The sequence below is a fragment of the Danio rerio genome, chromosome 1, assembly GCF_052040795.2.
Source record: "Danio rerio strain M-AB ecotype USA chromosome 1, GRCz13ab, whole genome shotgun sequence".
NCBI classification, from domain to species: Eukaryota; Metazoa; Chordata; class Actinopteri; order Cypriniformes; family Danionidae; genus Danio; species Danio rerio.
In genome coordinates this window covers 51919667-51946257 of record NC_141021.1, presented here as the reverse complement: position 1 = coordinate 51946257, position 26591 = coordinate 51919667, and the positions used below count along the sequence as shown (strand labels likewise).

Genomic DNA, 26591 nt, shown 5'->3' with positions numbered 1-26591 from the left:
TGGTCAAAAGTTAAAATAAGACAGCTAGGGGTGTGTCAAATAACCTGTATAAAGATTGTGGAAAACACAGAGACTTTAGAAAGAGCAGAAAGAGAGAAGGAAAGAAAGGAAGTGTCCAGGAGAGACTTCAGAATGCTCGGAGGTCTGCTCTGCTCTTTCTCGGCTTAATGATGGAGAATAAAGTCTCTGATAAAGAATAAATTTTCTGATATTCAAAACCTCCTGTCTGATAATTTCTAATTGATGAGAAGTCGAAATACGACAAGTGCTACATTAAGGTGATGAATTATTATTATTATTATTACTTGTGGGCACGAACTGCACGTCCTCCGATTACTCGGGCCTCCATCTCCATCCCGACCTTGAGAACTGATGTTGGGCAGCTGCCGATGTCAGGAAACTCCAATATCTGTGAGACGTGGACTCTTCCAGTGTTTCCCGACGGCAGATTCACCAACACACAGAGCGCCTTCAATTTCTTCACCGTGACCTTCATCAGCTCCCCGAGACGCTCTTCATTGGGTTTGTGCTGCTCGTGTTTGGCATTCGAAGACTGATAGGAGATAAGTGGAAAGCCCGCTAAATCCTCACAGTTGGGATCATCGACTTTCACGTCCAAACAGGAGCCAACGGAAAACTTCTTTGAGTCAAAAATGCTGTTTAAATGAGGGCGGGTGGGAAAGAAGGTCAGATCACTGGTGGTAGCCAATGAGACGACAGCAAAGTCTTTGTCGGCAAACTGGACTTTTGCTGTAAATCTGGCGTCCTTTTCCAACTGAATAAAAAAACAACAGACAAATACACATATTTTTAATGCATTTACTTGAAGTGAAATCAGATGTTGTGGATTTTAAAGTCAATCATACCTTCTCTTTCTTTATGTTTAGCTTTGGACGCAGCGATACATGAACTTGAGACTTTACAAAGTCAATGTGGAGAATTACTGCGTTGAGTTTGCAGCCCGGAGTTAAATTCACACCTGAAACACACATGCAATTCATTCCCGTCAACATTAGGATGGGAAAATAAGGGATCACTTTGAAAATGCACACATCTAAGGTAAGCATTCGATTGCTTTCCTAACCGTTTATGCTTATTCAGGACACAATTTGTTATGTTTAAAAGAAAACCCACCAAGATCGACATGTTAACATGTTATTATTGTTATTATTATTATTATGTCTGTTCAAAGATGCACCCAAAACCCTTAGTGTCCACTTTCGCTGCGCTTCAAATCACATTTACAGAATCCGTTTGGGAAACGTCTATTTATCACTATGGAGCGCATCTGACAGTCACGCACTGCTATTTGAACTGTCTGAGTATTGCATAGGGACGACAGCACCTGTAATGGAAAGGAAGGGAGTCCTGCTGTTTATATATTTATTTCAAAGTGTTTCATGCCTAAAGAAGAACATTTAAGGGCAAAGGGAGTCCAATGGTGGTTCGGCGGTATAGGTTGCGTATATGGAGGATCGGTTTCTTTAATGTTTATTGCCACCCTTCATAGAAAGATTGAAAATAAGGGAAAATACCTTTTGGGATGATAGCAGGATAAAATTATTAAATACAAAAGAAACGGGAGAGTTGACAGGTATTAGACCACTACTATCAGGAAAGTCTGTCTCTATACACACACACACACACACACACACACACACACACACACACACACACACACATATATATATATATATATATATATATATATATATATATATATCTGATTTATTCAAGCTGAAATAACTAAAGGAAATAACAAATTATTAAAAAGTGCACAAAAATGAAAATATTTTTAATGACCAATTTTTTTTTTTACAGTATTTCCTGTAATATTTTTTCTTCTGGACAATATTATTAGCCACCTTAAACTATATGTATTTTTTGATTGTCTACAGAACAGACCATTGTTATACTATGACTTGCCTAATTACCCTAAAGGCACATGCACACACTTTTTGCTCACGCTTTTCGTTGACATTTAATGCCTCCTGACTAAACAAAGGGTGCCGATGTGATCATGCAGACCACTGGTAGCCGTAAATGTGTCAGTTTTAATAAAACGCCTCATGCTCTTTTCTTTGTTTTGATGCAGTGTCAAAAACTTCTTCACCAATCAGATTGACACTTTTGTTCATGTGCCCAGAGCTGGTGCATTTACAGTGTACAACATTTGGAGGTGCTCAAGTGCAAAACAGTTGAGGTGATCCCAGTTTCACTTTCATTCAATGAAGATGGCAATGCACGAAGACGAGATGAATGTGGAGCTACTTTTTTCATTGGTGTTGGAACATAAAGAGCTGTATGATAAAAGCAACTACAATAATGTCAGTAGGAGTGGAGAGGAGCAGAAACACTTTTCGAAAACGCTGATGATAAACGTGTGCGAAAAGTGTCCCAATGTGTACGAACCTTAACTCGCCTAATTACCCTAGTTAAGACTTTAAATGTCGCATGCAGATGATGATGCACCGCAATGCAGACGTGGGCAATTCGGTATCGGTTCATTAATAGATCATCACCAGTTATGTAGTGATCTTATTAATCTCAAATGCTCCGTCTTGATAGAATACTATTCGAACGAGGCAAGGGTGAGGAATTAAAATGCTCAAGCTACTTAAAAAGCAAACAACTGTGCACAATTCACTGCATGTGAGTTTGCTGGACAGTCTTACACTGACACTGAAATACAACAAAACGAGGAGACACTATTTCACTGCTAAGGAGCTGTGATAGCTGTGCAATGTGTGCTTTATTAGGCGCATATAGACGTTCACTGCGCATTATTCAGTGTCTGCCACTTATCAGTGAACATCGCTGACAGTTTTAGAGCCAATCGCAGCCCTTTCTGTTCATAACCAATCATAGGGATGTAAGAACTCGCTCGACAATGCTCAAATAGCAAGCCGAATAATATTTACATTGGTTTATTTGCTATGAATGCTCATGTTGTCTCCTGTGATTGTATCTGAGTTTTGTTTGATACATTCAAAAAGAGTGTTTTCTTTGAGCAGGTAAGCTACAGTTTATATATTTGACAGCTTGTAATAAAGGACAAATTTTTTTATTATTAATACATATAGTGTTTAAACATAAATATAGCTACAATTTTGAATTCAAGAAGTCTTGTGTTGTGAAGAAAAAATATATAATTGTATGGAAAGCATCGTCAATGCACAGTGATGCACTGAGATATCGAATTGAACCGAACTGATGACATGATAATCGTAACTGAACCTAACGGTGAGACCAGTGTAGGTTAATACCCTTTATACATTCATAACCTAAATATACTTTACAAAATAAATATGCATTACAATAACATTAAAACCAATATTTTATTAATAAGTCTAATAAATAAAAATAAGAAGTGTAAAACAATCACCGTGAATTTGATTGGATGATATTTTACAATACTTGCACAAAAAAAAATGAACTTACAAGTCAAATCATGGTCACTCAAGTCAGTGTAATTACAAATAAGTTCACATTTGGAGAGTTTTGTGGTACTAAACAGAACTTTGTGCAACATGAGGGTCATGCCTCACCTTCTTTGTGGTACTTTGAGGCCAATACAGTGACACCACTGAGCTGATCTGAGGTCAGCATGACCGAACCATCCTCTGTAGTATCTCCCACAATCATCTTCATTTGATCTCCTACAGTTAAAGCAGAGAGCTTCCACAGGACGTCAGAGTCCCCTAGAGACAGGAAGACGAGTGTTAATCCAAATAAAGAGTCTAAAATATACTCCAGTGCGCTGAAAAACAGCATGATTATTTGCTGAGCCTCTTACCTCTGCCAGCCCTCATCTCCGAAATATTCCTTCTTTCCTTCAGACCCTGAATCAGTCTGGTGTGAAACTCGTTCTCAGAGAGACTCAGTTCAGACAGCTTCAGACTGACCAGAAACCTTTGCTTCTCTTCATCCAGATTAGTCACCTTGGCAACAACCGTCTGGTCAATATCAAAGATGCCTGAGGTTTCCTTGATGAACTGGTCACCCATGTTCTACAAATGAGATCAAAACACAACGTTAGATCAATGTCAGGCTCAGTTTAATTTGCTAATACGACATATTTTTGCCAATCGGATAAAATACAGTGGCTAAATATAAATGTAAACTGGGTCAGAAATATTTTGGAATCTAATTGCTCATTTTATCAAATTATTTCAAGCAGAACCAGACTAGTTGAATAGAGCTCAGCTTCATTAGTCGTTACAACATATTTTAGCTAATTTGACAAAAATACAGTTGCTAAATATAAATGTAAACTGGGTCAGGATCAGTGTTGCCAGATTGGGTGGTTTTGAATTTGTTTTTGCTGGTAAAAAATGACATAAGCGGTTAGTGAAAATTTGGCCGGTTGGCATTCCCACCATCCCCGGTCTTCACTTACAAACCTCTCAAAGTGATGCCATACCCCCCATTCTTCACCTACAAATGCTTACAACGGTTGTGATCTTCCAAGTGCACGACATCTTCCCTCCCCCTTCAAAACAGGTTATACTAGTCTCCAGATTTTTGGGCGGTGGTTTTTGGTTTTCAGTGGGTTTTAGATGGTCTTTGGGCTGGAATCAGTCAGCTACATCTGGCAACACGGGTCAGGATTATTTTGGAGCTTGTCCACTTTCAACCATTTTAAGATGCTGTTGAAAACAGTCAGGCCTATTGCGTTTACAGTGTTAATGCCCGTGTTATGAAATTATTTCAAGCACAATAGAGCTCAGTTTAATTAGTCATTACAACATAAAACTGTTTTAAAATATTTCAAAACTGGGTCAGAAAGATTTCGAAGCTTGTCCACTTTCAACCATTTCAAGATGTTGCTGAGATCACAATCAAAAAAACTGCATTCAGAGTGTAAATGCTCTTGTCATCCTATTAATTCAAGCAGATGTCGCACTGGGGTATCTCAGGGTTCAGTACTGGGACCACTTCACTTCTCTACCTACATGGCATCTTTCCGAGCCCTGAATTTGTGAAAGTAATGTATTATTTATTTCATTTTACTTTGAAGAATTTTTTTGGTCTGTTTTTGGCTGTTGTGCTGCCACCTATGGGGCACACTAGTCACTGCACTGTAGGAAAGTCAATATCAGCTGAACTTAATCAGAAAGAAGCATGCCAGTGGCTAGAGACGCTCCTTTGGAGGACATTGAGAAATCATTGTAAGTTGTTTGTTTTGAAAGCAAGAATAAAAATGGATTAAAATTCAAGCATGTGTCCTGCGTCTAAAAACATTACCTGCTGGGGAGCGAAATCAACAAGGAATTCTCTGTAATAGCATCTCTATGATCTGTCATTCAGAAACATTGCTTTTATTTTACTGCTATGCTAATGACACTCTCATACATGTTTGCACACAGCTGTCCGGACAAACTTTGGGAACTTACCAAAGAAACAAAATATTGACATTATTTTATTATGCAAAACAATCACATTAGTGAGAGTTTACTTTTAAGTCTATTACAATCCACCGTGTCTATTCAACAGTGCATTCAGATGAAGAGGTCAAACCAGACCAGAAAATAGCCTAATTCTTCTTAGTTTTAATTTGAAAAATCTAATAATGTTATAAGTGAATCTAAAAAGAACAGTATATCAATTGTCTTGAACCCCATAATGCTCAAAAACATCCCTCCATTTAGAAAGACAACATCATTTCATGCCATCTGATGCTGCACACCAGATGCGGATGAAGCGTCAAGCATGAATGATTTACATGTCAAGTCAATGCAAAGATGCGAATTGACATCCTGCAGCAGGATCCACATGGATGATGCGGCACAAAATACGCGACATGAGTTGAGCATTTTGCATGTTTCATGCGAATCGCATCATTCACGCAAATTGCTTCGCAGGATGCCTAACTGCCTCTTTGCATTGACTTAACATGTAAATCACTTGTGCTTGATGCTTCATCCGTGTCTGGTGTGAACGCAGCACAAGTTAAAAAGCACAGCTGAAAGCCTCCATTATCCAGATATAGCTTCTGGAGGAGTTGAAAAACGAACAGAGCTGGGTGCACCTCTGAAAGAATCTAGTAGACTCAGACATGACGCCGAACAAATCTACTCTGTTTTTCAGCCTTCCCAAAGCACAGCTACTCTCTCAATAAAAATCCATGTTAGCCGTTTACAACAAAGCAAGAGTCACCGGGCAGACAGGAGCCCTGCCCATGAGGTGAATCTATTGTGAAGTGAATTTGAATAGAGAATCAACTCAAAATGTTCACGTGTCTATTTACACACGAATCGCACAATTATTTGGAGGTGTTGCGTCTGGTGTGAACACAGCATTAAACTGCATATTACTGATGCGCGGATGCCGGTTATATATGTGGGCGCTGCGGATAATCCGTGGGTTGTGCGCGTAATAAAAAAATACATTCTGATTTATTGCAGGTGGATGTAGCGGGACATGGCGGTGGACCAGTAAAAAAAGCAGAGAACGCTCATTCAGTGCAGCTGGCCACGTTTTGGAGGCGAGGCGGAATCGCCCGAATCCAGGCACAGTAGATGCTGTTCTGTTTTAGCACAGTGCGGAAAAAAAGGCAGAGTAAACATAACATATCTGCCGTTTAGGCTGAAGTGGCACCCTTTTTGTTATCTTGTTCCTGTCTCTGTAAAAGCTAATGTCTTATTTTTCCTTTCTGCATTTGAAAATAAAGAAAAGGTTGTTTAATGACAAACTTTTGTTTTTATAAAAAAACGTTTAGGATTAACTTATTTTACTATCAGAGATGCGCAGCTTACTGAATCCGCTGTTAATATCCACAGTGTCCTATCATCATGCCTAAAACAAATAATTCAATTATTAAAGTGACGTTTGGGTGTGGATACATATATCAGATAAACTACACTAAACTGCGGGCGAGTGGCGGGTGGATGATTACTATGAAGCCGCGGATTCGGTTGTCAGTTCAGCTGATCCGCGCATCTCTACTGCATATAGTAAGCGGATTATATGCCAGCTTTATTTTAGCATCATATATGATAGTAAAAATTAGCAATTTAGATGGTGTTAAGGTAGTCGGTAAAAAAAAAAAAAAAATCTCAGTTTACAAATAGAGAACAAAAATGGTTATTTTATGTAATTGAAACAGCTTAGGACATTTGGGAATATTCTATGTATACTACACACTCCCTGTACATGCTCTTTTATTAGCTCAGATAAGAAATTGTTGATTTTTCTGTTTATTATATGCAAATCTTTCAGTACCTTGTCATTGGAAAAATAAACAATGGGTACAAAAACTCTCGTTGCTTGAATTAATTTTTTCAAAACATGAAATCACTTTATAAGACTTCTTAAGGAAGCTGATACGAATCTATTGTCCCTGTAACTTGATATATCATCAGATATTAATGTGCCTTTATATTGAATGTATATGTGCATTTATTTACAGATAACTTGCATTTTTTTTGCTTTGTTTTCATCAGTTCCTAAAATCAATAAAGATAGTCTTTGGGAAAAAACTGTTACTTCACACAATCATCAAGGAAAACCAAAATGATGACGTACGGCTATAGGAGCAAGGCCGAAGACTCCGTATGGGAAACTGATGAAGACTCCATACGGCATGATGTTCTTCACCCAGCCGACCATCTGCATCCCGACCTGGAGCTCAGAGAAGTTCTTCGGGATGGCACCGTCCTCAATATAAGCCTTCAGGTGCGGTTTCTTGGTGAGAACCTGAACACAACTAGGTTAAGAAGTTTAACTAAATGTCTTATCGTACTGGTGACATTAGCCCCTTTCATACATACAGTCTTCATGAAAGGCATCATGTGTGAACAGGCCCTTTTTTAAAATACAGATAGTAACTACCCTTTAAATCTCCGCTTTTACATGTAGTCTTTTTCTTTATGTTGTCTTTTTCATGTTTGTAAAAATGCAACAAATCAAACATGAAGAAGGAACGGCTGTGTTAGGATACAATGCCCTTCTTTTTGTAGTTGGTGAGACACATCAGATTACAGATGGTGTCGCCTTCCTCCAGCGCCATCCACAGGGGCAAACAGTTGGTCACGTGATCAGAGAGATGTGTTGTGGGTAGGAAAGCTTGCACTTCCTCAGGAATAATGGAGACCTCAAGACCATTCAGGACTTTTCGGCACACTCTTGCATCGACCATCTATATAGCAAACAACAATGAGCTTTTTTTTTTTTGTGCACTTTTCTGTGGTTTGTAAAGGAAATAATAAAGTTATTTCAGTCAAAGCACCTTTCCAACAATGAAGTCAAATTTGGCGATCTGCTCCTCTCTGACATCCTCCTCAGTAACAGACTTGAAGGACAATCGGAGCATCTTTTTTTCCTCGTCGCACTTCAAGACTTTGACCTTGACAACCTGTGGAAAATAATTTCAAGAACCCCCTAAAGTGTTAATTAGTGCAGACTAATGATGAAAACACTTCAGGAGACTTTAAAGAGGATAAATTACAAAATACAGTGAAACAACACATTTGTTTTGGGTCTGTAAGATTTTTACTTGTTTTTAAAATATTCACTTACCATTTTAAATATCAAGTAAAACAGTAATATTGTGATATAATACGAATAATAACAATACTAATAATAATAATACAAAAAAACTCTTTTCTAATGCATCTTAAAATTAAATTTATACATGTGATGGTTTATTTTTCAGTGTCTCAAGATTTTTCTGAAACTATTTTAATATTCTGATTTGATGCTCAAAAAGAAAATTAAATTAAGTATCAAAATTCAATGCTGCAAATCATCCTACTAGATATTTTTGAAAAAAATGTATCTTCAATTAATGTAAGGATAAAAACAACTGCCTTTATGTGAAATTTAAAAGAAAGAAGTTTTCATTTCTGTTTAATTTAATTAATCCACGCTGTATAACTATTATACTAACTATACTCACCGGCCACTTTATTAGGTATACCTTACTAGTACCGGGTTGGACCCCTTATACACATATACACTTATTTAATTTTATATTATTTATTTATTAAAATGCCAATTTGCACATAACAGCTGCACATATAACATTGAATATAGTAATATAGCTCTACATACACTTGTCTATTTGTATATTTTGCATTCACTTCTTACTGCTTTTTTATATATTATCTGTTTTTTTGTCCCGTCTCTGTAATTCTGTTGCACTGTAGAAGCTCTGTCACAAAAACAAATTCCTCGTATGTGCAGACATACCTGGCAATAAAGCTCTTTCTGATTCTGATCTGATTCTGATTTTGCCTTCAGAACTATCTTAATCCATTCAATCAGCTTGAACCAGTCTGGCCATTCTCTGACGTCTGGCATCAACAAGGCATTTGCGCCCACAGAACTGCTGCTCACTGCATATTTACTCTTTTTCTGACCACTCTCTATAAATCCTAGAGATGGTTGTACGTGAAAATTCTAGTACATCATCTGTTTCTGAAATACTCAGACCAGCCCGTCTGGCACCAACAACCATGCCACGTTTTAAATTCACTTAGGGTGTACTCACATTAGGTACAGTTGTCTTGAACCGTGTCAAAGCCCGATTGTCCCCCATCCCCTGGCTAACACTCACATTGCATTTTTTACCAACCGGACCTGAGCACGCTTACATCATCGATAATGAGACTGTTTAGTAACAGAGAGAAGCGCTATCGCTCAGCACAGTGAACATTGCTGTGACATCGTTTTGTATTATTTTCAGTCATTTGAGATGTGACACGCAGTCAAATATTTCACCGAACAGATCAGCCACTTTTCACGCTCATAAATGATCAAAGTCCTCGTGCTGCAGGTATTAGGAGGTTTGCTAAAGGTATCAGCTGACGTGCAGTGAGGGGTTTGCGTCTTTAATAAACTACACAGTTTGCTTTCATTAAAAATTAGAATGATTAATAAATCCATATGAAACAGTCTCCTAAAAGTCACATCACCACATCAGTTTGAACTGCAGCAGAACGTCTTGACAATGTCTACAAGCCTAAACGCATAGAATTGCTGCCAAGTGATTGGCCGATTCAAAATTTGCTAAATTTGGACAGGTGTACCTAATAAAGTGGCCAGTGAGTGTATAATATAACTATAACAAAACTTTTAGACTTTTTATGCTACCTCAATTAACAAGTTACCGGTAAGTCCTAGGACATTTTTTGTGTCCAGTCATAACAGAAGATTTCTAATGAGATGCTCTTTTTGAGATCTTTCTCTGACCTGTCCAACGAAGAAGAGCTCCTCTGGATTTGTGACTGTTTCGGTGGTCAGCTCCTGCATGGGAACCAGACCCTTCACATCTTCATAAAAGCGAACGATGCAGCCGAACTCCTTTATACACACGACGAAGCCATGAGAAATGCGGCCCGGCCGGGCGTCAGAGTACGACTGGAAGATGGGGAGCGTGGACTCCACTAGCGCCTTCTTCCTGGTCAAGATCAACAGCTTCTTCTGAGCCTCCACTAACAAAACCTGGACAAGGTAAAATGTAGGGTAAAATTAGTTGAAGAAGTCAGAGCGATATGTTTTTGAGTTTGAATCTTGGCTCGAGGAGAAAAATAGGTGTGATCACGAGAGCTTCCCACAGGTTTAAAATACATTTTACACACCATTTAGCCACATCACATAAATAGTGAACTAAATGTGACAAACAAAACAAATGCATTTTTTTACAATAATTATTATTATGACACTGCTATACACTGTTATTTTAAATGGGTTAAAGTAAAAAAAAAAAAAAGACTGTTAAAAAAAAAGATATCCACAATTTCTCTTATAAGCTATTCAGGAGCCACGTGCACCCACTGACAGGTCAAATCTGCTTCTCTCTCTTTTTTAATTTCAAATCAAACTTGAATGCCGAAGCATTTTAGATATGTATATAAAATATGTAATATGTTGACATTTTTAAATTAATAAAACACACAGCAAATGAAAAATAAATTACATAAATGAAAAAAAGCTTTACAAAGCGAAAGAAAAAAACGAATTCCCAACATTTTTGGAGATTTAGAAGCTGGATGAATTTTTAAGTCCCAAAGCGGTGCGTCTCTGTGGGTCTACACAGCCTGTTTTGTCCGCAGAGAACAAAACAGGTAACCAAGAGAAGATTTTCCACTATTTAATCGATCACAGATGTTTGGTTTGTAAGACGAACATAAATATATATATGTATATAAAATATATTAAAGCATGATAATTATAGTAAGACAAAATGCATCACTAAATATACTTGGGCGGCCGTTAATATATCTGGGCCCAAGAAAAGTCTATGGCTGCGTCCGAAACAGCTTACTTCCATACTATACAGTAAACCAGTATGCGAGCCAAGTAGTACGTCTGAATTCATAGAATTTGAAAATCAGTATGAGAAAAGTACCCGGATGACTTACTACTTCCAACGAGATTCTGTAGTGCGCATTCCATGCTGCGCTATCCCAAGCTGCCCCCACGTGAGAGTTCATGAATGGGGGTGAAGCAGAGCAACTGACGCAGGTAGGTCACGTGACCATGCCAAAATGAGGGATGCAGTACGTCAGAATTCCATTCTTACTGCTTACATTCATACTGTATAGAACGCACTTTTCTAATGGCAGAGTAATACGTTTAAACTCAAATGGGGTATCTACTTAGTATGCAGTTTCGGACGAAGCCTATGTGTGGGAAGCACTGGATCCTGTAATTTCCTACTTTGCTCTGTCATGTCACAACAAACCCTAAGAAAAGTCTTAAATAATAAATAAAATCACTTATAAAAAATAATTAGAATTATTTTAATTAGTACAAAGTGGTAATTATCTGTTCAAAGCTAAAAATATATATAAAAAGTATAAAAACATAAAAATGTATAAAAGTATTTATTCATTGTTGCGAATTAACTGTAAATAAATTTATTTAAATAAATATATATGTATATATAAACAAACAAATTACTATACAATTATTTATATTATTTATAATAATATTTAAGTTCAAGTTCATTTATTTATAAAGCACATTTAAAAACAGCCACATGACTAACCAAAGTGCTGTACATAAGACAGAGTAAAATAGAGGCAGATAATAAAAATGTAAAAATAAACCACGAGAAACGACTGAATAAATCTTAAAATGAAGCAACAGAAAAGACTATTAAAAGGCTGAGCTGAACAGGTAAGTTTTTCTGAGTGATTTAAAATAGATAGTGAACAATTCTAATCTTCAGGGGCAAAGTGTTCCATAACCGCGGACCCGCCACAGAGAAAGCTCTGTCATCTCTATGTTTCAATCTGGACTGAGGAACTAAAAGAAGATTACTGGAGTGTAAAACTGCAACAGCTCTGAGACATGATTTGAGGCTAGATTATGAAGGGATTTCTATACCAGTAAAAGCACTTTAAAAACAATTCTGAATTGGATATGCAGCCAATGGAGGTCCTTCAGGAGAGGGGTAATGTGGTCACGTTTCCCGCTATTACAAATGAATCTAGATGCAGCATTTTGGACCCACTGAAGACGAGGAATTTGTGATTTTGAGATGCCACAGTAAAGTTCATTGCATTAATCTAACTGTGACGTAATAAAAGCGTGGACGGCTATCACTAGTGTGGTGGTATATACGAAATGTTTGACTTTTCAAGCGGAGTTGCTAAAAACTGGAGCCAGTACCTGAACTGACATGTTAGTCTAGCTTCAATGACTCATCAAAAATGGCACCTAGATGTGCACATGGCATTTAGAGATAGATATATTTATGTATTATAGATAAACTGATTGCTTGATTGATTTATAGATGGATATAGATAGATGGACAGACAAGATGATGAAATAATATCCCAATAAGAATAACAAAAATAAACATTTAAATATTTAATTTAATCTTAGACATCCTTATATTCTTAAAAACCAAAAACACGCTGGCATATCTTCAGACACAGTTTATCCAGCCTCACCCTGCACTTGACTTTCAGACCCGGATAAAATTTTTTCTCTGGGTTCTTCAGGGTGACATCAGCCAGGTGAATTCTGGGTATCATTCCTCTAATGTGCTCCCCAATCCTCACGTAAACGCCATGTTTCTGCAAATCTGTAACTGTACCCTAAAAAAACAAAATCACAAGCAGCATTACATACAATCTTGGCTGTATATCCATTTCTAGTTGACTCTATATGCACAAAAGCTCTGTGCAATTTCTCACCTCAACAATTTGTCCCACTTTGATGTCTTGACAGCTAAAGAACGGCGTTTCAATAGAGCTCCTATTAAAAAAAAAAAAAAGTTAAACTTTTGTGCATCCCAAAACACACTTGAAACCCCAAAGCAAAACCTTCAAAACTAGAAAACTGGCGAAAAATCATTTGAGACCTCGATTCTGAGATTTTCAAAATGCATCAGTATGCTCTTGAATCAGAACTGAGCTGAGTTTGTAACAGTAGATGGCGCTGTGGGATTTACTTATTCTGCTTACATCAAATTCCCAACAAATACCACCTGAGCCTATAATAATCATTAGTTAAAGTGAATTACAAAAATGTTCATAGCGAGCCGTGTTTAGTCATTTCATGACATAAAAGCTGACTTGCATGACTCAGCCGAACACACAACACCTCTTCCTTGAGAGGATTTCGGTGTTAAAAACTAGCCTAGAGCGCCATCTACTGTTAAAACTATCCTAGAGCGCCATCTGCTGTTCAAAACTATCCTAGAGCGCCATCTGCTGTTCAAAACTATCCTAGAGCGCCATCTGCTGTTCAAAACTATCCTAGAGCGCCATCTGCTGTTCAAAACTATCCTAGAGTGCCATATGCTGATCAAAACCAATTTAGAACGTCATCCTCTGTTAACAACGAGCATAAAACTCCATCTGCTGTAAAAAAATAAATAAATAAATCAAGCTCAGAATTCAGAATAGTGATGCATTTTGGAATTTTCAGAATTGATTCAAACTATTTTTCTGCCCAGCTCTACTCAAAACCAACCAGCGGAGCGTGGCTTGGTAGATCTGCTCTATTGGACTGTAATTTATGATCCTCAGAATATGCTGAGTCTGGGACATCAGGTGGTTTGTGTCGAGCTCTTCTTTGGGCTCCTTCAGCAGGTTTCTCTGCATGAGAAAAGTAAAGGATGAGTAAATGACCAGTTTTCATGTTTCATATTACAATCACTTTAAAATATATAATAGAATGAGTGATCCAACGAATGCGTAAGATGCAGTGGTTTAAAGGATAGCGGCAACAGTATAAAAAACACAGTTAAGCCACTTTTAGTCGTTGACCCATACATGTATTGTTGCATTTCTCTTTTTGACCAGCAGATGGTGCTTGAATCAAGTTTGAATCACTTTGAATTAAATGTAGTTGCAATCTTGAGGTCTGCATTGGACTTCAATCATGAGGACCCAAACAGATTTCTTGCGGCACGGAAATAAATTTCTGAATAAAACATGGTGGTGATTGGCAAATCTTGTAATTTGAACGGGAGCAGGCGGTCAAACAATATAGTGTTCCTGAGAGATAGAGATAGAGCGTACGCATCCGCCGTGATGCTGTGTGCGAATGATATATGATGTATAAAACACAATTAGTAGTTGGTAAATATATTGAGTGGCTATGCTTGTAAATCTGACTTTAAAAGAGTCAGCGGCTCACCAGCCACAATCCTCATCGCACATCACTCATGTCTCATCACAAAAGGGGCAAACAAAACTAACACATAGCCTACAATACTTCCACAACCTACACTTCTATCTGTTATCTCTCTTTTGGTAGTACCCAATTTTAACGTGAGATTTTGGAAACTGGTTCTTAATTTAACGGGAATGGTCGGGTAGAAAATTATTGTAAGTGAGCAGCGAGTGAACAAAGGCTGAACATACAGCGCTAGGGTGCGAAATAAAACCTGGCGGGACTAAAAAAAAATCTGTCCCGCGCAGATCTCTATCACAATCCAACATTTCTGAGAATTTAAAACAAAGTGTTCGCCTTAAAATGTAAATTTCATCACCACTCACCACTTCATACTCCAAACGTTTATGGTGTATTTTTTTTCTGTTGAACCTAATAGAAGACATATTGAAAAGAATTGGAAACCCAGCAAGCATTTGTGTTTAAAAGAAGTCTAATTGAGGTCTAAACATAAATGTCTTTGCTAAAACAAGGCTAAATTTTAGCTGTCAGTAAGCTGACAGTATAAGAAAAGCCCAAACCTAAACTAGTCATCAAATCCACAGGAATAAATAACTGTATAAAATAACTAAATTCTATGACTAAATAATAACTAAATAAATAACTAATTCTGTCTAACCTGTCTATTTGATTAGTCCAGTTTTGGGCTATTCTTAGACAATGCTAAATGTCTATTAGATGTATATTTAACGCAAAATTGCTTGGTGGTAACAAGTAATAATTTACTCACATAGTATAAAAAACTGCAATGGAAGTCAAAACAGGTTTTCAGCTTTCTTCAAAATATCTTCTTTTGTGTTTAACAGAATGTGGAGAGCATCCTGTCTGGCGGCATTACCACCTGGTATGGAAATTGCACCAGCAGCAATCGCAAAGGCCTACATAGGATTGTGCGAACTGCTGGATGCGTAGTAGGAGGTGAGCTACCCTCCCTCCAGGACATCTACACCAGGCGGTGCATGAGGAAAGCCAAGAGAATTATCAGCGACTCCAGCCACCCAAGCCATAGACTTTTCTCTCTGCTACCCTCAGGCAGACGGTTCCGCAACATCCGATCACGCACCAGCCGACTGAAGGAAAGTTTTTTCCCTCAGGCTATCAGGCTGATGAACACTTAACACACCACACACAGACTCTTCTATACCCTCACTGCACACCATCAATATGTAGCATGCACTGCACTTTAACCAATCCATACCTGAAACAATACTGCCTACAACTATGTGGACACCTACTCATTGCACATATCGCTGCCAATTTCACATTGTCGTTGTATTTTGCGCAGTCTGTATTTTGCACTGTCTGGAGCCAGCACCTAAGCTTTTCACTCATCATAGCACACGTGCTGCTGCTGATGTGACAATGAAAGTGTTTGATTTGATTTGAAAAAAGTCAAAGCGGTTTGAAATCTCTTTAAGCTCAGTAAATAATGAGAAAATGTACATTTTTGGGTCAACAATTCTAAAGTTTAATATTTCAATAGCAGCATCAGCGTTGTACTCACATGCACAAAGGCTCTGCTACCGTCAAGCATCTTCATCAGGGCTCCTGAGTAATGGTGTAAACTAGTCATCTGACAGCCCTGCACCACCTCACCCACTCGCTCACTGAAGTGCAGATCCAGCACAGCGCCGCCTGGTGGTAGCAGATGACTGCGCAGAGAGAGACCCACTTGACGGGTCGAAGGCTGCACGTACAGAATTCGCGCCAGGATCTGACAAACAGCAGAGAGATCATTCAATCATTTTCCTTCAGCTCAGTCCCTTTATTCATCAGGGGTAGCCACAGCGCAATGAACCGCCAACTTATCCAGCATATGTTTTACACAGCGAATACCCTTCCAGCTGCAACCCAAGGATGCCGGACATTTTATTTATATTAAATTTAATACATGTAGTATTTGCTTTTTAGTACAATAGTATATTCTGTATTGGAATTACAACTGGAAGTAAAATGTATAAACATATAAATAAAATTATTAACTACCATTATAATAAACAAACAGAAATAACAAATCACAAAAGCAAAATCCTTTTATCTAAAACAGCAGAGATGCGTAAAAACTGATATTTTAGCAGTATTTATACGCATAACAGTGTAATGGTTTACATTGCATGTATATAAAATGTTACATATGAAGTTGTTTTTTAGTATGATAGTATGTTTTGGATTAGAAATACAACCGGAAATAAATTTACATAGAAAATAAAAAAATAACTACAAATATATTAAATAAACAAAACTAATCGACAAAAACCACAAAAGCCAAAATGTAAATAAAATATACATTATAAAATGATTATTAAAATGCAACTAAACTCAAAAATTCATTTTACTTCAGTTAGCTTACACTTTGTAATTTTGCTCAGTGCTTAATAAAATGTCTCTAAATATGTACTTCACTAATAAACACATAAACTGCAACAAATAAAAATTATGTCAATGAAAAACGTATTTATTTTTTTAAATAATTTTTTACTTCGTCTTTATTTAAAGTTTAGTTAGCGTCATTGTTTTTTAAATTTTTTTATTAATAATATAAATAACAAAAATACAAACCAAAACTGCTATGCGTATAACTAATATCAATATAAACATTTTACATGTTAAATGATTAAAACTCAACAAATATTTTAATAATCTTTTTTCATATTTTCAGTTTATTTCAGTTCTAGCTTTGTACTTTTGTGAAAAAAATATTACAAACATACTTTATTTCAAAAATTATTATTTAATTATAGATTATATAATTTTTTTAAATTTAAATAATAATGAAATAATGACTTCAGTAGACGTCAAGTACTGTTAGAGCTTTAAACTAAAATTAGTAATGTAGTTCATGGCAGCAGACCAACACTATTAATATTTTAAAATATTTTCATACCTCTTGTCCTTTGCTGTAAGTAGACTCCTTGTCCTCATCAAGGTGCAGAAAATCAACCACTCCGGTGAAAGACGAAAGAAACGTCACTATAAGTCCGTGAGGAGTGACCTACAATATCAAAACATCACTGAAATAATGGTCTTTTACTTAGAACAGTGAAAACAACACACAATTACCACAACTTAAAGCATGGTTAGGATGGGAAATAATTAATTAAATATGAGATATTGTAAAGTGTATAATCCCAGATAAAAAAATACAGAAATACAAATCGAGGCCTTTATGAAAGCTCAAAAACAATACTTATTGATATACAGTACTCTGCAAAAGCCATAGGAGCCTAAGACTTTTGCACAAGTATAGTATTCAGCATGATCTATCCTTCTTTTTTCTCTCCAGGTGAATCTCACTCTGCCTATTACATTGCCTATAGTATACAATGTTCAGGTCTGGACTCATGACTGTCTGTTTTTCTCTTCAAATATGATTTCATTGCATTAGCACCCTGTTTGAAATCATTCTCATGCTGAAAAATAAAACTATTACAAATGAAGTGCTTTCTAGTAGGAATTACATGACGAATTAAAACCTCTCTGTGCTTTTCAGCATCCACAATCCCATCAATTTGAGCAATATTGACGACAGCTCTTACAGAAATCAAGCAGAACAAACCAAGACAGAAACTCCAGTGTTTTTCATTCATTCGTCGTTCCTTTCATTTAACTCTTTCTTTCATGTGACTTAAACAATTAGACCCAAAAAAATCCAACTAGTACCCGTATTTTCTGGTTGTATTTTAATAAAGAGAATGATAAGTACTATATAAATGTCATCATACCCACACTAAAACCACAAATGGTCTATAGCACAGTACTGTATATACAATATTTTTGTAGTGACTATGCTTTGTAAACTTACATATCTTTTTCATACTTAACCAGCAACACTACATGGACGTTAAGCATATTAAAAGCATAATAGGACATCTTTAAAATACAAACTTCTTACCCTCTTGACACATCCATGGATCAGCAGTCCAGGTAGGAGGTTGTCTAAAGTCCAACCTTGCTTGGTCTGAGCGCAGGCCTTTACAAGAGCCTGGGGATTCTGAGACAGGCGCACCACACGCCCGCTATCCTTGACATCCTCTATCAGGACCAGCACATACTGACCCACATACAGATCTGAGATGAGCAGAACACTTACGAATCATAATGTTGCTTTTATAGTGATTCAGGCACGCTAAATGAACTAAGTGGAAATTGTTAATTAATGGAAAGGTGTTATATCTGAATATGTGTCTGATGTCTACCTTGTTTTGAGGATGTGCTCTTTTTGGGCAGGAAAGCTTTAGTGCCGCCAATTCCGATGTCCACCAGGTAGCCGTGATCTTCAACGCTCTCCACACAGCCGCTCAGTGTCTACAATATTAACAGGGGCTGATTTGAGTACTCAAAACATATTTAAACTAATTGATGTACACAACTATTTCCGAACAATTATTCAATAAAATAATCAAAAGTTGCAGAAATTTATTATTATTATTTTTTTTATACTTTATTTTTATTTCTCTTTTTTTAAAGGGAAAATAAAATAAAAATAAATAAATGTAAAAAAAAGGGGAAAAAAGTACAAATGGTAGATTAAAAAAAAAATAATAAAATTAAGTAAATAATACAATAAAACACCAGAACTTAAATGAACGGTTGACAGGTCAAATATTTTGCTTACAGGTCACATGAACAAATACATATATAAATCAGATTACACTCTGTAAAGGCATAAGTACAATCCATTTCTCCCAATATTGCAGGTATTGGTCCATTTGTAGTTTTAAAGAAAGAGTCATCCTCTCCATATTTTGAACATTAGATATGATATCCAACCATTCAGATTTTGTAGGGGGTTCCAGTTGTAGCCACTTTCGAGTCACAGTTTTCTTACTGGTTGCTAGGAGCATTTTTAATAAGTACTTGTCTTTTACCGTTAAGTTGGCTGCAATATTTCCCAGATAAATTGTTGTAAAAGAAAGATCCACATCATCACCAAAAATATTATGTATTACTTGCTTTACGTCCTTCCAATATGACTGAATGGCTGGGCAACTCCAAAATATGTAAAAGTGGTTTGCCAAGTCTTCTCCACATTTCCTCCAGCACTGTCCACTGTCCTTCTCCTGTGTTTGCATGCATGTTAATTTGGGGGTTATAAAATATCTGGTAAGATTCTTCCCGCAAAAATCTCTCCACATACCAGAATTGGATGAGGTGGCCTGTACTGAGCAGATATTCAACCAATCTTCCTCTGGGATAACTAGGTTGGATTCTCTCTCCCATTTTAGTCTGATGTAATTTGTTGATTCTTCCTTAGTCGATCGGATAAAAGTTGCAGATATTTATAATGTTACAAAAGACTTTTATTTCAAGTAAATGCTTTGAATGCTTATACTATTCTTCAAATAATTCTTAAATAAAATAAATGAGCATCAAAGTTAAAGGGTCATGAAACCCCCCTTCTTTCAGGTCAAGTCTACCTCAGAAATAATTTTAAAAAAATGCTCCAAGATGGGCGTGGAGATCTGCGAGCAGAGGCAGGAGTCGGCGTGGCCGGCAGAGCAAGGGAAAAAAGTAAGGTGAACAATTGTTGACAGCTGGCTCACAAAATGAGACACAAACTGTGAGGAGACCCATGCCGTTGTAGATGATGTTTTCTGGGAAATTTACCTACCCCTTGGTTTCGAGTGTGGTCCTAAAAAAAATCTCTACACCTTCAAGCTAAAAAGAATTGGTAAGGGGTAAGGGCTAATGGGTAGAATTAGGGATTGGGCCTAAATGTCCTGCTGCATTTCGTAATTCATAATGTCATATACACATAACCACAATTTTGTTATATCATCATACAGATAAGCATGTTTATATGAACACTATAAATGAGAAAGACTTCTCTCCTCCTGAATCCCCCAGTCCGAATGCAGACACAGTGGAAGTAGCAGTGCAGCAGGTCTCTTTCTTTATCTATTTCAGAGATTAGCCCTTCTGGTAATCTGAAGGATTTTAAACATATAGCGAACACAGCAGCAGGTATAGGCGATTTGTCTGAATGGTAACGAACTCAACCGACAAAAGAAAGTCCGCTATTCTCTTATCATCGTACAGCTCTCCAAACAAAAATGCTTACTGCAAACCAACAGCTTTGCTGTATCGGCCCTGACAGCATTGCAGGGAGAAACAGGCAACAAACCTCGTGAATCACGCGTGAAACGCACACATACGACCCATGATGTGCACGAATGCGACCACACCCAATCATTGGGTCTCACAGCTTGGCAGGTCTGACTTGCCCTCAGAAAGCACATGACCTCATGAATAATTAAGAAGTAGAGTCTTCTCATAGGATAAGAAATTTTAGCTATGAATAATGATGAGAAATCATCACTCCACTAGCAGATTCGCGCTACGTCACTAATTTTGATCCCGCCCCAAAATGATTTTAAACCCAGAAGATGAAATTAGCTGACAAAAGCTCAAACTTTCCAGTTTTCTCCACAATTAAAGGTGCCAATGTCATCTTAAATGATGCTCAACACACACAAATCTGTAGAAATAAAAAAATACTCCAGGAACCTCTTATACCTTTATATAATTTTTTTGTTACATGTTAAACTAAAAATATTAAGCAGCACAACTATTTCAGAAGACTGAGAACAATAAGAAATGCCTGTTAAGCATCAAATCAGACAATTGCAATGCTTTTTGAACAAAACTGCACAGAAATCAGTAGGAATGATTCTGAAAATACTAATTTAAACCACAGAAACACATTTAACAAATATATTGAATCATCAATTAGTTCGAATGGCACCAGTATTTCACAGTATTACAGTTTTTACCAAATTTGGGATCAAATAAATGCAGTTTAAGAGCATAAGAAACCTTCAAAACAAATGATTTATTTCAGACTCCAAACTTATCATCATTTAAAAAAAAAAAAAAAAAAAGATTTTCCAGCCACTTAAATATATAAATATTTAATACAGCATTTAAAAAAAGAATCAGATATAATAATATTGAATTAAAAAGTTATTTCCTGAATAATTATACTGATTATAACATGTCTGCTTATAATATTAATGAAATCTTGCCAACTCAAAATATTATTTCAGACTCCAAACTTACTACAATCTCACAAAGGATTTTCCAGTCATTTGAATATATAAATCTTTAAAACGGCATTCAAAAAACAAACCAAACATAATGATACTGGATAAAATAATGAATTATTCTGAATAACTATACTGATTATAAGCTATATGCTTAATGAAATCTTGATAACTCACCATTGCAGGCTTTAAAGCAACTGAATTCAACGCCTTGTTCACATCTTTTGGGTTGATCGACAACTTAAGGCTAATATGACCCTCTTTGGCAGAGTCTAAAGACGACACGACACATCTGATCAGCATTCCAAGTGTGAAGAGTTTGGAAAGAGGGACAACTTCCTGTTGACATTGAAGAAACACAAACAAAGTGTATTACATCATCTATCATGACAATGTTCAGCTGCACATTTAAGATTGCGCACTACTCGAGTAGATAATACACTGGAATCTACTACAATTCATGTTCTATATAGCAGTGTTTCCCAACTCTGTTCCTGGAGACACGCCATCAGTACATATTTTGGATGTCTCCCTTATATGACCCATTAACTTCAGGGTTTGGAGTCTCTTCTAATGCTCCATTGAGTTGATTTGGGTGTGTTTGACTAGGAAGAGGATGAAAATATGAACTGTTGGTGTGCCTTCAGGAACAGGATTGGGAAACACTGCTACTTATGTGTATTAATGTGTTAGTCCCAAAGAAATGTGGATGTACTACATACGCTATTGGTATTCATTACATGAATTTCCTTACATCGATCTAGTTTCTTCCCTCCCATTCATGAATCCTCTCACACTGCATCATGGGATAGCGTAGTATGCATTAAAGGGGACCTATTACGCCCCTTTTTACAAGATGTAAATTAAGCCTCTGGCATCCCTAGAGTGTGTATGTGGGGTTTAATCCCAAAATACCAAGCAAATAATAATTTGAAGTGTGAACACAGCTGCATTGTTTCTTTCTGTGTGCATTTCAGATACCTCTAGGCCATCATCAGTGTCCAGTTTGTCATTGAGAATGTTGGTGTAGGCGTCACAGATGTTGCAGATCGGCAGGTAACCAACGAGGCCGCTCGGGAGACCAACTACAACCTCGAAATCTGACACTTCCTTCACACAACCCAGCATCAGAGTGCCAACCGTCAGGTCCTTAAGAGAGAGAATGGAAAAAGAGAAAATGATCAGACACAAGATTAACTGACTAACATATAGTTTAAGACAAAATTATTCGCCCTCCTGTCAAATATTTAGTGCTACTTATTTTATTTATCTTATTTCTTTTAGTTTGGCTGAAATAAAAGCAGTTTTACAATTTTTTTTTTTCCAAGTATTTTATGGTCAATATTATTAGCCCCCTTAAGAAACCATTGTTTTCTATTCGCTACTGAACAATCCACTGTAATCCAATTACTTGTCTAATACTTTGTTTACCTAGATTCATACTTTAAAAGGTTTTTTGCAACATTAAAAAAGACATCTGCAATAAAAATGATGATGATTTATCTTTGATCCATAAATGTTTAAAAGCACTGACGGTATATTATTAACATATAATATATTAATTTAAAATCATTAAAGATGTCATTTCTAATCTCTCTCTGTCTTCATACTAATGTATAACATTCATTCATTTTCTTTTCGGCTTAGTCCTTTCATAATCAGGGGTTGCCACAGCAGAATGAACCACTGAATTATCCATTTAACTCTTAAAAAGTTTAAATAAAAATAAAATCACATGAAATCTAAACCTAAACTCTAAAGTTACCCTAAGATGCAGAATTTGGACAGTGGTGGTCGTGTTGAGTTTGATATTCTCTTCATCCACTTTCTGTTTTTTAGATTTTGGCGCTTCATCCTGCTTCACAGCCTTCTTCTTCTTCTTAACCGCTTTTGCAGGTGTCTGAAAAATATTTATCACAAAGAAATACATTACACTCAAAAAAGCTGTGCAAGGATTTATATTGCATACCCACTGATCAGTATTAAAACAATAGTTCACCCAAAACTGAAAATTCAGTCATCTCTTACTCACCCTTCACTTGTTCCAAACCAGTTTGAGTGTCTTTCCTGTGTTGAACAGAAAAGAAGATATTTGGAAGAATGCTGAAATCCTGTAACCATTGACTTGCATAGTATTTGTTTTTCTACTACAGAAGTTGATGGTTACAGGTTTTCAGCTTTCTTCAAAATATCTTCCTTTGTGTTCAAGAGAAGAAAGAAACTCATAAAGGCTTGGATCCACATGAGGGCGAGTAAAATCACAAATATTTTGGGTTGAACTATTTCTTTAACGTTTTCAAACTGTTTTACTCACTAACAATTCACCTTCTTCAACTTACATCAAAAAGATTGTCCACTTCATGTGGGATTAGGTCGGTGGGTTTTTTCCTCTCAGTACCTCCGCGGGGAAAATCTTCTTCCATCGATGCCATTTTTCACAATTTGCCTAAAGAGAAAAACAATAATAAGTTATTGAGGTAAAGTTGGTTTAAAGTATGGCTTCACAGTTTTTTTGACTGTAAACAATGTTGTACTTTGATCGTCATACCCCGTTTAGAATTGGCAAACGATTCTGAAATTATATTATTAAAGAGAAAGAGAGAATGTGCGAATATAAAACTAACTTTACCACAATTATTATTATTTTGTATTATAATAAAATAATACATTTTATATAATATTATTATAAATATGAGCGAGTTTGAGCCACGTGAATACTGAGGTATCATTCAAAACAAAACACCAGTGAAAAAACTCGACACAGAGGAACATTAAAACCTACTGCCAGCTAGTGTTTCTGAAGTGTATTGCAGAGCAACGTAAACAGCATACAGAAGTATAAATGCACGACTACACGCAAGGCATGCAGCGTGGGTCAGGGTGATCGCTCCACGCAGAGGTATAAACCAGGCTTTACAAGCAACGCGAGTTATATAATAATATTACTTTTAGAAGTAATGCGTAAAGTCATGCATTACTTTTAAAAATGAAGTTATAATATTTTAATTACTTTTTTGAAAATGTAACGCAAGCTACTTTTTAGTTTAGTTGATTCACTTATAAAAATAAATTGATGAATTAAAATTTAAAGCAGTCAAAATGAATCACGTGGTCAATGAGAGAATGTGTTTATTACTTTGAATGCATCGAATAAAAGGAGATTATAGTCTCAATGGACAGTGATTTTACTTAAGACAAATAGTACAAACATAGCGAACACAGTACTTTAGAATTTCAATAATCTGTATATACGCACTGTGTAGCTCTGGGGTCAGGAAGTTCTCAAATAACATCATCCTAAAATAATATTTTATTTATGTGATTTTTAAAGGTATAACGTACACCGTTAATTACAGAGCTCCTCTATTTAGGAAAACAATTTCTGAAAGAGATCCAGCCTCAGTCAGGTAATAAAAAGTAATGCAAAAGTAGCTCAAAAGTAACGTAATGCATTACTATAAAAAGTAACCAAGTAACGCAACTACCTAGTTTTTTGGGCCAAAGCTCTATATTGTAATGCACTACTTTTTAAAGTTACTTTCCACTGCCAATGAATACATAAACACAGCAATATTTTTGATTTTACGCTCAATGACATCAAAGTAATGTCTGTATTTTCCACTTTAAGCAGCAACCACTCTCGCTAGCAGCATTTCAGCTCGTGTTCTCCAGCAACTTAAAAGTGCCTGCTCATTGACTGAGGTTGCAGCGGAAAACGCAATTTAAAGAAGCATTTTTTCCTTTTAAAAACTATATTTGTAACACAAATACATTGAATTTAGTAACTGCAATCAAATTACACACATGTAAAATGTCATTCATTACATTACTGTGTTCCCCAAAAATGTAATTAGAATACAGTAATGTAAGTAGAACAGAATACAGTAATGCAACTCAACTCTGGTTCTCAGATAACATTATCCTAAAATTTGTGTTTTGATGTGTTTTATTTAAAGGTAAATGTAGGTGTAGGTTATACAGTGCATAGCTAATTGCAGAGCTCGTCTATTTAAAAAAAGAAAGAAAAAAAGTTCTGAAAGAGATCAAGCCTTAGCCAAAAGTAACTTAAAAGTAACGTAATGCATTAAAAGTAACGCAACTAGTTACTTTGTAGGGGAGTACTTCAATATTGTAATGCACTACTTTCTAAAGTAACTCCCCCCAACACTGCCAAAAAAATATATATTGTAAATATTATAATTAAAATACAGTAATGCGCATAACACTCAACCCTGGTTCTCAGATAACATTATCCTAAAATATTTGTTTTGATGTGTTTTTAAAGGTAAATGTGTAGGTTACATAGTTCATTGTTAATTGTAGAGTTCCTCTATTAAAAAGAGGTTGTAAAAATAACGCAAAAGTAACGTAATGGATTACTTGGCATATAAAGTGACTAAGTTCGTTACTTTTTAGTAGAGTAACTCAATATTGTAATGCACTACTTCATAAAGTAATTTCCCCAACACTGCCAATAAATATATAAACACAGACACGTTAGCAGACATAAACAGGAATGCTTGAATCAACAAACAAGAGCATATATAACCATATAAAACATTAATAACTATCTAAATCAATATGTTTGGCTTCATTATTTAAACTGACCAAGAACAAACACAACTGCAGACACATGAGAAGCACAACATGAATGTATACTAACGTACACCACAACGTTTTATCGACACTATCATTTACATACGCATAATTAAGCCCTCTAATTAACAGTAACTAAGAGATTTTACTTACGTTAGTAAAACTTGGTGTAGAAACATGTACCTCTCGTGCAAGTAAATCTCACATGTTCCTCACAAGCGTGCCATCTTCTCGACCCGGATGTAAACACCGAGAGGCGGGATTTAAACGTTACACCGAAAGAGAAAGCATCAGCCAATAGGATGACAGGGTATT

At 36.3% G+C, this 26591-nt stretch overlaps 1 protein-coding gene across 5 annotated transcripts in view; it reads right to left on the bottom strand.

The window, feature by feature from the left end:
• pdcd11 (programmed cell death 11) overlaps positions 1-26520 on the bottom strand; it is a 46124-nt gene extending 19604 nt beyond the window's left edge. For 2 of the 5 annotated variants that reach the window (XM_087236411.1, XM_087236413.1), the window contains exons 1-20: positions 26460-26514; positions 24020-24126; positions 23446-23580; positions 22662-22829; positions 21858-22019; positions 18834-18942; positions 18530-18705; positions 17522-17629; positions 16142-16351; positions 13933-14057; positions 13152-13212; positions 12906-13052; positions 10195-10446; positions 8231-8356; positions 7943-8140; positions 7528-7698; positions 3797-4010; positions 3549-3701; positions 867-979; positions 306-775 (exon numbers count right to left, since the gene is read on the bottom strand). In XM_087236411.1, the coding sequence (XP_087092537.1) occupies positions 306-775; positions 867-979; positions 3549-3701; positions 3797-4010; positions 7528-7698; positions 7943-8140; positions 8231-8356; positions 10195-10446; positions 12906-13052; positions 13152-13212; positions 13933-14057; positions 16142-16351; positions 17522-17629; positions 18530-18705; positions 18834-18942; positions 21858-22019; positions 22662-22829; positions 23446-23580; positions 24020-24112 (3191 nt within the window). In that variant the 5' untranslated portion in view covers positions 24113-24126; positions 26460-26514. 5 annotated transcript variants of the gene reach the window in all.
• Positions 26521-26591: the final 71 nt, after the last annotated feature.